Here is a 14487-nt window from a genome sequence, read left to right as displayed (position 1 = left end):
GAGTTATATGGAAATGAAGGTAACTCTTCATAAATAATAAGTCTCAACGAGAAGCCAAAGCCATTTATAACTAATCCTAAGGAACATAATAATAAAAGATCATGATACTGGATGCACTCTGCCAGACTACACTCAACATGAAACAAATTATAAGGTATTTGCTATATTGAATATATTGAAGTAATGAAAGTATATGAATAAAATGAATTACATATAATATTCTAAGTTTACACCAACAACACAAGTCGGTTGCAAGAAAACAATAGCCAAATGGTAAAAACAAAACCAGAAAGAAATTTAAAGTAAAATCAAAATCAAAAGTGGTAACTAATGCTGGATGCTCCTATTGTGCAAACGCCTCCAGTCCACACCTATAATGTATATATATATATACACACAACGAAGCTCCTCTTATTTTATTTTATTTTAAACCAAAATCAGAAAGATGATTACCATGATAAAATAATCACTTCTGAAAATGCCATAACTCAATCAAGCCTTGGGCTTGAGTATCTTCACAGTCTCCCATGTAAAATCAGGGTCATCGCGTCCGAAATGCCCGTAAGCAGCAGTTTTTTGGTACCTAAAGTTGCCACCTCTTGTGAGGTCAAGATGGATAGCAATCATACCAGGCCTGAAGTCAAAAGACTCCTTAATCAAAGCCAAAATATCCTTATCAGGAATCTTTCCAGTTTTGTAAGTGTCGACAAACACGGAAAGTGGCTCTGGCACTCCAATTGCATAAGAAACCTGCACAATACAGCGACGGGCAAGTCCTGAAGCTACCACACTTTTTGCAGCTTGCCTAACAATGTATGCACCACTCCTATCAACCTTGGTTGGATCCTTTCCTGAGAAGGCACCTCCACCATGAGCACCCCAGCCACCATAGGTATCGATAATGATTTTCCTTCCTGTGAGTCCTGCATCTCCATGTGGTCCACCAATCACAAACCTACCCGAAGGGTTGAGATGGAAGATGGTCTTGTCGTCGAGGTATTCAGCAGGGACAACAGGTTTAATAACATGCTCTTTCAAATCTGCAGCAATCTTTTCATTTGTGACAGTTTCATCGTGTTGAGTTGAGATGAGGATTGTATGCACACGAATAGGGACCATAGCTCCGTTATCATTCTTGTATTCAACAGTCACTTGGGTTTTACCGTCAGGCCTAACCCATGGGCATGTATTATTCTTTCTAACTTCAGTGAGCTTGGCACCAATTTTAGTGGCGAGCACATGCGTGAGTGGCATTAGTTCAGGTGTTTCATCTGTGGCATATCCAAACATGTGGCCTTGATCACCAGCTCCAATATCCTCTGGTTTTTTGGACAAGTGACCGTGAACTCCTTGAGCAATATCAGGGCTCTGTTGCTCAATGTTGACAAGAACGTTGCATTTGTCCGCATCAAGACCAACATCATCAGACACAAACCCGATACCCCTGCAAGTGTCACGGACTATTTTCTCATAGTTCACTGTTGCCTTGGTTGTGATTTCACCAAAGACCATAACCATGTTAGTTTTTGTACAGGTCTCGCAGGCAACCTTGCTGTCTGGATCTTGCTCCAAGCATGCATCAAGGATGGCATCTGAGACCTGGTCACAGATCTTGTCTGGGTGACCTTCGTTTACAGATTCTGAGGTGAAGAGGAAGGTTTCCATATCTATTGTTCATAAAAAGAAGGAAAAAAAACCAAGTGTATACACTGATGTTAATTGACTTGAATAAAAACAACAGCAACAACAACAACAAAGCCTTATCCCACTAAGTAGGGTCGGTTACATGAATCAACTTTCGCAATAATTCACACATAAAAATTTACTCTATTAATCAGACACGTCCACCCCCAACCCCTTCGAAAAGAAAGTTTAATCCATTGATCTGCTGCTTAAAAAATTATATTAGGTGTATGTCTCAAACCGACACTGATACTTGAAATTACTTTAATTTATTTATTTTTTAAAATTATTACTGGCGTCGACATGTCAAATATTTTTCGGGGTTTCAGAAAATATTATTGACTATTAATATTTTTTCACAAATATTATAGAATTATTTAATAATTTACAAAACTGTGCACTATGAGTGTAATCATCAAGCTTCAAACTCAAACTAAAACATATTTAAACCTATATTATATTAATATCATATGAGTTAAATTCATATCTAATTCAATGTGAGAAATCTCCGGCTAACAAAAAACAACGTGATAATTTTATAGTTTCTAGAATTTCTCTTGTTCATAAGTTGAGAAAATCAAATCTAATAAGTAAACAAAAAATTCAATAGATTAAACATTATTGTTTCGATTTCCACACAGTCGCAAATTGGCAATCGAGATGAAGCGATGGATCTGGGATTGTAGGATGAGTACGAGTCCAAATTCGCAATCGCAGTTGATTTGCATTAACATAAAAAAGCAATAAAAACACAGATCATAAAAGTGAGAGAGATTTACCTTAATGTGAATGTTTTGAGAAGAGAGAAGAATGTTGAATGGAAGATGGAAGAAAGTAGATGGAAAGTGTTGAGTACATATATTGGGTTGGAAGGAGAAGAGGGAGAAACGCACACGGATGAATCGTTCTATCTCGCTTCCTCCATCTCTCAATTTTATCTTGCATGTTTATTTTAGGATTTTTCATTTTTCATCACCCGTTATTTACGCATATTCTTTTCTGTTTTATAATAGTTTTTTCTTATTTTTTCTTTTATGTTTAAACTATAATTACTTAGAGAATTCTTACGGTAAAGCATAAGCAGCGGTTAGATTTTTAATATTTATAAAATAAATGAATAAAAAATTCAAATATTATCGTTTATGTAGTGATATCGGCATCTTATGTCTATGATATTATCCATGTTATATCCTGGTGTCCGTAGCAGTACTTCATTATCAATTGTGATATATTTGCATGGTTATGTTTCAATTAAAGCTATAATACTTCATCTCTGAAATCATTTATATAGCTGCTTGGAGTGCTTGTCGTTTAATAACTTGTAAAGATAATTCTTTCTAATTGCATTTACGGTTAAAAAAATCTGTAATTGGATAAAGTGTGAGATTTGTTCAAGAAATATATATCGTGTTTAAGCAAAGAAAGAAATTATTTTTATGGAGAACATTTATATGACTTTTTCGAGATGTATCTTACATTGATCATTCCGGTGTCGGACATTGCAAGTTTGGAGTGTTTGTCATTTAGTAACTTATAAAGATAACTCAGTTTCTAGTTGCATTAACACTTTTAACAAAATAGTAATTGAAATCTAGGTCAATCAGTCATTGCACATTAATTATACTAAAATCTGAAGTTCCCACTCATTTTTCCATGTGAAAAAGCTTGTAGAAAAATTATAGAAGATAACATAACATCCTCGTAATCAAAATTCTCAAATGATTTTTTTATGAACCAATGCAGGAAAGAATATACACAATTAACTAAAACAAATAACCTCCTCATAACCAATAGCTTCGATGGAAGCTGTAATTAGGAACTGAGGCCTAACTGAAGTCCAAAGGCAGCATGAATAAGAAAGAGTGTCATGATACTACCACCCAAGATGCCATGAACATTCCTTAATCCAGGATTCCCCTGCATATCATTCACGTAACAGAGAGTGAAGGACGGAAAATGGTAACAAATTCAATGAGCTAGAGTGAAAATCAACACTGTCGAAACTTTTAAGTCATTCTTAGGTTTTGTTACTTTGGTTACTAGTTCCTTGAAAAATGTTCCTAATAGCAAGATTGGGGCTGAGTAATTATTTGCACAAGAAGATTCTTCAGTTGTGAAACATTGGCAAAGATACGGACACGAGGTTGACATTTAGACATCAGATATAATCTACGAAAATGTAAGTGATTAAATATGTAATCACATGTGTTAGTGTCTTTCACACACATTCAATTTAAAGTGTCTATTCTGCGAAACTCATAAGACACTTCAATATTTACTAGTTTATGAATGAAATATTCATAAGCAAATATCGGTGAAGATAACTTTCTCATATCGTGGGTGTGAAGAATGCTTGATCAATGTACCTATGTGCAGGTAACATGATTCAAAACAACAGCAACCAAGCCTTATCCCACTATATGGGGTTAGCTACATGGATTAACATTCGGCATAATGTTCTTATATAGGACCATGATTTAAAAATGGGCTAAAATATAGGAAAGGAAATTAAAACAAGCTAGCTCATTCGAAATAACCATTACCTCAAATAGTGAAGGTAATATAGTCTGTATTGTCAACAAAGCAAGGCCAATAACGCCTGTAACAGCGTGAGGACTGCATGGAAACAAGATCATCTAAGGATATTGTTTATGGTATTGAAAATGAATATCATGTGAAATGAAAGTTAGAATTAAACTAACAAGTAATAAGGTTCAAAAGAGACATAACCTGTCAAAAATGGGTTTATCTGATGTGAGTAAAGATGTTACTCCACCGGTAGCTCCCAGAGCAAAAAAGAAAAACATTCCAGCTAAAAGCTTGGGATGCAAGTCTTTGGCCTTAGCCTTTTCCTCCTACAAATTCACCACTTTATAATTAATCAATTCGGTTCTATATTCAACTCCAATCCAACTAAAACAAGTTTCTCTTCAAACTACTAAAAGAGAACTATACAATGTTACAAGTTCAAACTAGCATTATATAGAAACAGAAATAAAAAAGACAAACAGACAACAAAATGCGCTGCCACCCTATGAAATTTTCAGAAGTCACAATGAAGCCTAGTAATAATCCATCATAATAATTAATATAGAAAGCAGCATGAAATCGTTACCGTGTCATCGGAATAACGTATACGGAAGCCGAGATAAGTACCATAACCACCCATAGCAAAGAGAACCACTGCCTGCAAGTCCAAAAACAGAACATTAACTAACTCAACTAACTAACTAACTAACACTATTTTCATCTTTCTATAACTGAAATTAGTTACCATATTGGCAGGGTGACCCCAATGTACAAGCCAGTCCGGTAGATTCAACGACTTCACTATGTCAACAAAAGGCTCAAACGCAGATTTCACAGCTCCATCTGTTAAGATTTAATTAAACACTAATTTATACTTTTTATTACTTTGAATTTTTCAATTAATTCATTAATTAGGATTAATTAAGGATTGAGTTGTAATTGTAATGGTAAAGTACCTCCGGGGATGAGAGCGGCGGTGTAAAGTAATGGCAACGGAGAGAAAGAATGTAAGATCGTTTCAGTGGTTGTTCTCGTCGATTGTAGAGGTTCCGGTGAGTCCTCCTTTGTGGCGAGACATTTGAGATTGTGACGAAGGTGCAAAGGTGAAGTTGTTGTTGTTGTTGTGGGGAAAGAAGAGTGGCGAATTGGTGATAGAGGACGGAGATTCACGCCTATGGAAGAAGAAGTCACGATTTCCATTTGGTATGGGTAAACAACACCAACAGAAAATAGAGAAGTTGTTGATGTTGTTATGATGGAAAATGAGAAGTTGTTGTTGTAATAGTGAAAATGTAAGATGGAGAGTGAGTGGGAGTGGAAAGGCGAGGAAAGAGACACGCCTATATTTTATGATGCGACCTGCACTTTTCCACGTGGTTTCAACACGCTCCTCTATTCTTTGCAAATATAAATTTTTAACTTCTTTATTCTTTATAAAAGAAATAGAATATTGTACCTTTAACTAATACTATGTATGTAGTAATATGTAATTTTATTATATTTAATTAATTTTTACTAGTATAATTTTTTTATTATTTTTAAAGTATTTTATTTTAAAGGTATTTTTTGTATTGAATAAATAAGACTTCGCCTAAATTTATTTTACCATACTCTTCGGTGAACAACTATCTCTTTTTAATATTTTATATTAATTTTTTTTATATTTATAATTAAATATTAAAATATTTTATAATTATTTCAGTATCAATAAAATAAAATAAATTTTTATTTAAGCGATTAAAATATATAATATTTTTCTAAGATTTCTTAACAATTTGAATTTTATCATTTTTTTCAAGACTATCAGTGAAATGAGTGATATTATCCTTCTCTAAGACTTTCAACTATTTAAATTATATCATGTATATTTACAAAAGGCCCAAAAGAGACGGCGTTGAGGTTCTCTCTCATCTAGAAATGCCATATATCACCTACCAACTACCTAGTCGGTCTTTTATTATAACATACATTCATTATTTGTAATGACTGTCCTTGATTGAAATGCTCGTCTATTTATGAAAACAGGGGGTCAGACGTGTCCCAGCCTATAACGATAGGGGAAAGGAAGTCAAGAAGGGGAAGACACGTTCTCTAGAGTAATGGGAAGAGTAACTATCCATTTTACACACTCCTAAGAGTGGAAAGTGTTGTTACTATTTCCTTGGAGCCTAACATCCAGACCCAGAAGATTCCTATAAATAACTCAATCATAAGGTTGAAAGGGAGATTTTGTTCACTCTAAAAATGTCGTATTTGAATATTTTCACCACCTTTATGTGAGTTGGCTATAACACCTTGACAACCCTACAACACAAGGGGTTGTCATGTATTGTACTTTTAGCAAGTACGATTAGCCCATCATGGGACCCTAGTAAAACTGACTTGGATCATCATCACGTCATCCAACTAGATTTTTATCATCGCCTCCAACTCCTTTATTCAACACAGTAAACAAGAAGATAACAACTCTGGCCAACAACGAGTCTGATGACGATGATGATGCCATGGAAGAAATATATACTGCCATAGACGACTTACGTCGCCAGAATCAAACCCTATAGGATAACGTCCTTCACATACAACAACGTTAGTAGGAGGTTGACCTTACTGAGGAGACTGGAATCCTAGGCCTATAACCTCTCTCTGATGAGATATACGGGGCGCAGGTTCCAAAGAACTTCAAGCTTCCCTCATTGGCCAAGTTTGATGGTCGTAGAAACCTGTATGAGCATGTTGCCTCCATCAACACGCACATTAGGGGAGCTATTGATTCCTTGAAATTCAAACTTCTCTATGGCACCTTTGGAGATGTAACATTAAGGTGGTACATGGAACTATCACGACTCTAGGTCACCAACTATCAAGAGCTGGTGAAGAAACTAGTACATTAGTTTGTAGCAAGCAGACACATAAAGATGTATGACACTAGCCTCTTCAACATTCATTAGGGGCCCTCCGAATATTTGAGGGAATACCTCGTTTGCTTCAGTAAGACAACTATCAAGATTATCCACCCCAATCAAGAAATGTTCGTAGGAGCATTCCAAAATGGCTAAGGGATATTTTAACAAATCTCTCGCTCAAAGGCTAGCAGTTTCCTTGGTGGAGTTGGTGACATGTGCATAGTCTTATATAAAGGGATATGAAAACAACACTGAAAATAAGGTCATGGATTTCAAAGAGCGGGCTACTGGTAACCTTAATAACCCACAACAGTTGCATAAGAATTATTATACCTCACTTATTAGAGATATGGCGACGTTCAAATGAAGCAGAAAAGTTGTTGAGAAATTCAATCCTTTGAACACTCGATACGAGCAGATATGGTGTTAGCTACTTTATATGCGCGATATTCCAATGTCTCCAAACCCCTAGTTCGATATCACGTGGAGTGAGCCCAACAAGTGGTGCATGTTTCATAAGGTCAAAGGGTATCATACAAAATATTGCTACCAACTCAAGAAATAGATAAAACGCCTCATCCATGAGGGTCATTTAAAGAAGAATGTCAGGGGCAATGTCGCCCAGACGCCAGGCGGATCCATATTGCAAGACAAGATTCTTATGGGAGTCTCGAGTCCAAAGAGGGAAGGGAATCAAGCAAATAGGGAGAGGATAGACCTATGCATCACACCCTTAACACCTTAGCGGGAGGATTTGCAGGGGAATGGAGATTAGTTTTTTCCGCAGAAAATACGCACGCAAACCCTGATAATTCAAGGCTCATCCACTAGCCCTAACTCAAATGAGAAGGTAGACCTAGATTCTAAGATTACATTCTTCGAGAAGGACGCAACAGACATACATTTGTATGACAATGACCCTATGGTCATAACTGTGAGGTGTGATGATTGAGAGATTAAGAAAGTGGAGATTGATTTAGGAAGCTTTGTAGACATCCTTTACTAGGACACTTTTGAAAGACTCTGTCTAGACCTGGATAACCTCAAAGTATTCCAAGGCTTATTGGTAGGATTTTTAGGCGAACAAGTACAAGTAAAATGATATATTACCATGAATATCATGTTTGGAGCTAAGGAGAACACCAAGTTGATCAAGGTAATATATTTGATTATAAATAAACGTTTCTCATATTACATGATTATAAGGATGTATTCTTTCAACCAACTCGGAGTCACCCTATTTACAGTATATCATTGGATGAAATACCTATTTCTAGATGTGCGAGTTGGAGTTATCCATGAGGATCAAGATATCGCCAAGAAGTTTTACGTATAAACCCTAAAGCTGAATAAGACTATGGTCATGGTCCATTCACAACAAGCGGATGCACATGGAGTGAATGTAGTATAAGTGAAATTGGGGGTCAGGTCGCAAGAGGTAAATTCAGAGGATGAAGATTTGGTGGTCCTACTCCAAAAGAGCACGAAGGTGGCAGAAGAAGAGACATACTAGAAACCTTTAATTATCTTAGGTGTTAACACATGTTTTATTTATTTTAAATTATTTATTCATTTTTTTAAGATGGAGTATAATCTCTTTTATTTGTATGGTTAAATTCTTATGACATTGTTTTTTTTGTGTGAATAATAAGTTGCATGCGTTTTTAATGAGGTGCCTTACGTTATCCTATAAATTTTAGAATTATATTTCTTTATTTTTCAGGAACTTAATATTGAAGGAAACCATATTAAAACCTCCTATAAAGGCAGTCATTTACGTTGGATTCTTATGGAGAGATCCTTACCACCCATAGAGGTGGTCATATTGCCTCCCATTATGGCAATAATTGATATTGGAACCCCATGGAGGAATCCTTTCCGTCCATATAGGTGATCACATTTGTTGAATCTTCATGGATGAATAATTACCTTCCAAGAGTCAACATTATCATCCTCATGTAGGAATTCTTGTCCTACCAGATCTCAACAAGGTCAAAACCTATTCGAAATGTATTCTAAGATAGTTCACACAAAAATAAACAAGGGTGTGCAAGCTCATAATTTGATTAATCCCTAAGGTATTAAAAATATAAAAGAATCCCTCAAGGGTGTATTTCACCATTACACAAAAAAAACCTTCAAGGCATAGTCGCATATGTTGGACATATGACTCCACACACAAGAGATGGGTGAATTATGTGTTTCAGAAAAAACTTGAGTTTGAAAAACTTTTAGGATCAATTTCAGAGTTTGAAAATATTTTAGAAAAGTTTTAGATGTAAGTAGTGGAAAATAAAATGCATAAAGCAAATAGTTAAGGGATAGAGAGATAACACCGTAAATTATAAAGGTTCGGAAAAAAAAACCTAATTATCTCGATAAGATTTGTTATTGAGAGTATCCAATAAACTTAAGATATTTTAGTAAGTTGAACTCTCGAACCCCCTTATACAAGGAAAATGAAGTTTATGACTTACTTCCAACCAAACTGCGAACACATAGAGAAGTTGTGATTCTTCCTTCCAAATAATGGATTGAAGTAGTGAGTCTTCTTTCCAAACTGAAACTTGGAGTGGTTAGTCTTCAAGCTTCAAATTGTTACACCGGCTAATCTCAAATCCGGGTGAGATTTTAATATGGGTTAATCTCACGAACCTATGAGATTTTATATCGGGTTTATCTCCAACCTTAACAAGCTTTTAATTGGGTTGAGGTTACAAACCGAATAGAGGTTTTACAAAGGATAACCACCAAGAAACTTGAGATTTTAACACTGAGTTGATCTCAAACCGATGAAATCTTTTGAATGGGCTAAGACTTTGAACCGGACTAGTGATTTAGTAACTAAATCTCCAAACCAAAACATTTAACATGTTTAGATTTGAACCCAATTAAACAATCCCTAATTGGATAAATTATTCAACCAAGGTAGAAACAAATTTTCCTTGGTGAATTTATAATACTACCCTTCTAGAATTACACAAATGCCTCACTTGCAAAAAAACTTTCTCGAAAGTATTATGGCTAAATTTAAGTGAGAGAAAGTAAATAAAAATATTTTAGAGAGTGAGTGAGGAGTGAGGTATGTAAGCTCACATTTATGGATGTGAAAATATGAGGAAATGGACCTCTATTTATAGGCTAAAGGTTGGCACAAAAAGAAAATTTGTTGGGGCCAGAATTGATGAGTCAATCAATTGGCATATGCACCAATCGATTGGATGGCCTAAAAATGATCATTTAGTAAGTTTTAAAAGGAAAGAAAAAATACGTAATCGTTACCATTCATTGACATTATGTCCTAAATATTTAGGACACTGTTTTTCACTAACCCAATCAATTGGGTGTAAGTGCCAATTGATTGACCAGTATGAAAAATTGCCCATAACTTTTCTGACAACTCCTGATTCACCTGACATGGATTTAAAACATTTTTGGGAATATTTTCTTTAAAAAAATAAGTTGTAAAACTCGTTTTAATGTGTGTGATTAGTCATAAACTTTACGAGAAAACTCTTATGCTTTTACAATGCTTATTCACTCAGATGTTTTAGGGAAATCTTTCACACACTTTAAGTCTTATCATATACTTCAATAATGTAGATACTTGCTTGAATTTTACTTTGAGATGAGTCTTGAGTTATATTTAGGTTACAATCATCAAAGAACTTTTACGATTATATTTAAACCCTATCTTGGCAGTTTAGTCTGATTGCATCTTTGAATCGCTTGCCTGCACTTAAGTTGTTTAGTTGTTATAACACCCAAAATTCGATTAATTAATTTAATTGAATTATTTAGAATTTTATTTGATTAATTGGTGTTTTAAATTATTGTTATGTTGATTGTGGGAGTAAGTATCCTTGGAATAGAGGTATATAGAGAGTAAGAGATGGTTTAGTTGTTTAGAAGTTATTATAATATTAATTAATTATTAGAATAAATGGTGCTTTATTCGAATCAATTATATAAATAGTAAAATGGTAGAATTGATACATTTGTGGGGATTGGAGAAATAGGTGGTAAGAGTAGAGAAGCTAGTAATGAGTGGGGCATAAATACTAATTAAGCAAAAGTGACGAGGGTATTATATATTCTAAAAGTAGGGAAAAATCTAGGTTTTGAGAGAAACACCTAACATGCGTAGAACAAGAGGCGAAAATGAGAGAAAGAGCAAAAACTAGGATTTTGAAGAGGGAAGCCATAGAAGTTGTTTGATTCATCATCAATTGTTGGAAATCTAAGGTAAGAGGGGGGGGGGGGGGGGGGGGGGGGAAAAGGCTATCAATTCAGGTGTATTGCATGAGGGGGTAGAGATGAGAGATCCTTACTCTCTTTAGGAAGTTTGGGATGTGATAGATTCTAAATTTTCTATGAAGTTTTGATGTTGTCGGTTGTTTTAATGATGAATTTCATGTGCCTATTTGTGTACTATTTTCTGGTTTTTAGATATTTATGTTTTCGACCATCTTTGAGGGATTGGAAGGTTAAGGGGTAAAGATGAATTGAAGAGATTGAATGAATTAAGTGATTTAATTTTGTGATTTATGTCCTAATGGTGTTATAACATGCGATGTAATTTTATGGGTGGGGGATATTTGGGACTGACTTTGGGGAGTTTGGGGGTTGTTGCAGAGACAAATCGCTTTTATATTTTTTTGTAGGTATGGACGTGCTTGCTTAGCGAGAGTTCCCTCAGTGAACTGTTGTGTTCGCTGAAGCAAATGTGACAGGGTGAGGGTTATGGTTTTTTGTGACTTTTGCTTAGCGAAATATGTGTCGCTTAACGAGGAGGGACAATGTTGAATTGTTGTTTTGTGTCGAATTGTCTGTCTGTTTTCCGATGCCAATAATGATTGGTTGCTGTTTGGTGATGTTCAATAAGATAAACTAAACTATTTAAGTGATGTATGAATATATGTTGTGGAATATATGGATAGCTTCGTAAATCGTTATGCTTATAAAACGATGTGTTGTTGTTTTTGTGAAATAACTTGAATGAATGCCTATGAAGTTACATTTCTTGAGTTGCTGTTGTTTGTTTGTTGTTTATTAATGTCGTAACATGGATTGATTGTTGTGTATGATGAATGATGTGATGTATAAATGGTGAGATGTTATAGGGATCCTTTTGGTGAACATTTTAGTGATAATGCATGTTGTTGAGAGTCATGCATCATGGTGTACGGACTTCAGTCCAATTTTGATGTGTTACAATCTTATTAAGGAACGAGAACGAGTAGTCACTTCAATATGAGAACTTGTGAAGCGTTACCTATGGTGATGGTAATGATTTGGTCTGCTCTGGTCCTATGATGGGGACCGGGAGCGAGATGAACCTGAGTGATCATGAATGGTATCGCATGCATAATGAGTCAATTATAGAGTACATTTGCATACATGATTGCATATGTAGTTGATTGTTGATGATGTTGATGACTGGATGTGATTATGTAAAAGTTGTCATGATTTGGGTGTGAGAATATATTGTTGATGGATGTGTAATATATGTGTGCTTGTTGTGCGTTCTTTACCTTAGCATTATTTAAACTATTTGTATTGGTTTTGTTGTTTCTTACCCCATTTGATTTGACGTTGTCCACCATGGACATCTTTCAGTTACTCAGAAGTAGAGTTTGTTGCGGTAAGTGGAAGTTAGCTCCCAGAGTTACTTCGTTTAGTTCATCATTGTTATAAGTCTTGGTCTGATCATGTAACATCGGGGTTGAGAATGTTTGATTATTTTATTCAGTTTGTGTTTTTGCTAATCGAGAGCCGTATGTTACACTCTTGATGTTTGAGCTTATGTTATAGTAGCGACTTTTGCCATATTGTTTTAATTCAAATAAGGTATTTTAATGAGACTTAATTGTTGTGACACATGCTTATTTGACGATTTCCGCTGTGATGATACCCTAAGTGAAGGTGAGAATGTGATGACATGTGTATTAAAGCGTTTTACCTTAACTGATAAGTGTTGTGGAAAAAGTGTTATTTTATGATGAGTGACATCCTAAACATGTGAATTATGATCAATACTTCAATTATTCTACGATTTAACTGTTTTGGGGTCTAGGATGTTACATAGTGGTATCAGAGCAGGTCGGTTCGTCAGGCCAGGTTTTGTAATGTTGATTGTTCCCTGGTAAGTGACATGTGTGTGAAACACTGTCGATACTAATTTATTTTTCTAACCGCCTGTCTCTAGGAGAGGGATTGAAATAAGTGGGGGAAAAGCTTTTGATTCTATGAGATGTTTCAAGTGTGGAGGATTGGTTCAGCGTGTCGTCAATTTCCAAAGTGCAAATCCTTGACAAGATGATGTCATTTCCATAGTTTGATGTAAGTGATGAGTTGTTTGTGTCTTCCAAGAAAGTGTATGAGTTCTTGAAGGATGATGATACAATGTTTATGATATTAGCTTCTATGAAGGCCGAAAGCAAAGTTGTGATCGGTGAGTTACCTGTGGTGTGTGATTTTCCAAAAGTGTTTCCAGAAAATATTAGTGATTTTCTACCTTAGTGAAAAGTTGGGTTATCCAGAGATTTAATACCCGGTATTATTCCAATGTCGATGGCACCTTGTAGGATGTATGCTTCAGATTGAGTGAATTGAAGAAACAACTTGAAGATTTACTTGAAAAGAAGTTTGTGCGTCTGAGTGTTTCACCGTAAGATGCACCGGTGTTGTTAGTGAAGAAGAAATATGGTAGTATGAGGCTATGTATCGACTACCAATAATTGAATAAGATGACTATCAAGAACAAGTATCCACTTCCAAGGATTGATGAATTGATGGATCAGTTGGTACTATTTGTTTAGCAAGATTGATCTGTGTTCGGGTTATCATCAGATTCGTTTGAAGTCAGAAGATATTTTGAAGACTTTCAGAATAAGTTATGGTCATTAAGAGTATTCGATAATGTTATTTGAAGTGTCTAATACGAATGAAGTGTTCATGGAATACATGAATAGGATCTTTCATCCGCATTTAGACCAGTTCGTTGTTGTGATTATAGATGGCATTGTGATATATTAGAAGTTTGATGAAGAGCATATGGAACATTTAAGAATTGTATTACATACACTGAAAGAGAACCAGTTGTACGCAAAGTTGTCCAAGTGCGAGTTTTGGTTAAGAGAAGTGAGTTTCCTTGGTCATGTGATTTCTAGTGGTGGTATAGTTGTCAATCCATCAAAGATAGATGTTATGTTACAATGGGAGAGTATGAAGTCTGTCAATGAGATTAGAAGTTTTCTTAAACTGGTTGGTTACTAAAGGAAGTTCATTGAAGGTTTTTTGAAGTTAATGTTGTATTTGACTCAGTTGACTCGAAAGGGTCAAGCCTATGTTTAGGATGTGAATTGTGAAG

At 35.2% G+C, this 14487-nt stretch overlaps 2 protein-coding genes across 2 annotated transcripts; both read right to left on the bottom strand.

The window, feature by feature from the left end:
- Positions 1-138: 138 nt before the first annotated feature.
- LOC127092892 (S-adenosylmethionine synthase 2) lies at positions 139-2672 on the bottom strand. The gene is made up of 2 exons (XM_051031783.1): positions 2463-2672; positions 139-1667 (listed from the first exon to the last, which is right to left on the bottom strand). Exon 2 carries the CDS (start codon positions 1663-1665, stop codon positions 493-495), a length of 1173 nt encoding a protein of 390 aa, XP_050887740.1. The 5' UTR covers positions 1666-1667; positions 2463-2672; the 3' UTR covers positions 139-492.
- Positions 2673-3301: 629 nt separating this feature from the next.
- On the bottom strand, positions 3302-5582 carry LOC127092893 (uncharacterized). The gene is made up of 6 exons (XM_051031784.1): positions 5169-5582; positions 4958-5055; positions 4799-4870; positions 4414-4538; positions 4227-4299; positions 3302-3600 (listed from the first exon to the last, which is right to left on the bottom strand). The coding sequence occupies exons 1-6, from the start codon at positions 5410-5412 to the stop codon at positions 3496-3498; spliced, it is 717 nt and encodes a 238-aa protein (XP_050887741.1). The 5' UTR covers positions 5413-5582; the 3' UTR covers positions 3302-3495.
- Positions 5583-14487: the final 8905 nt, after the last annotated feature.

Source organism: Lathyrus oleraceus, chromosome 6 (assembly GCF_024323335.1).
Source record: "Lathyrus oleraceus cultivar Zhongwan6 chromosome 6, CAAS_Psat_ZW6_1.0, whole genome shotgun sequence".
Lineage (NCBI taxonomy): Eukaryota > Viridiplantae > Streptophyta > Magnoliopsida > Fabales > Fabaceae > Lathyrus > Lathyrus oleraceus.
The sequence above is the reverse complement of the archived record's forward strand: the minus strand, read 5'-3'. Positions and strand labels throughout refer to the sequence as shown.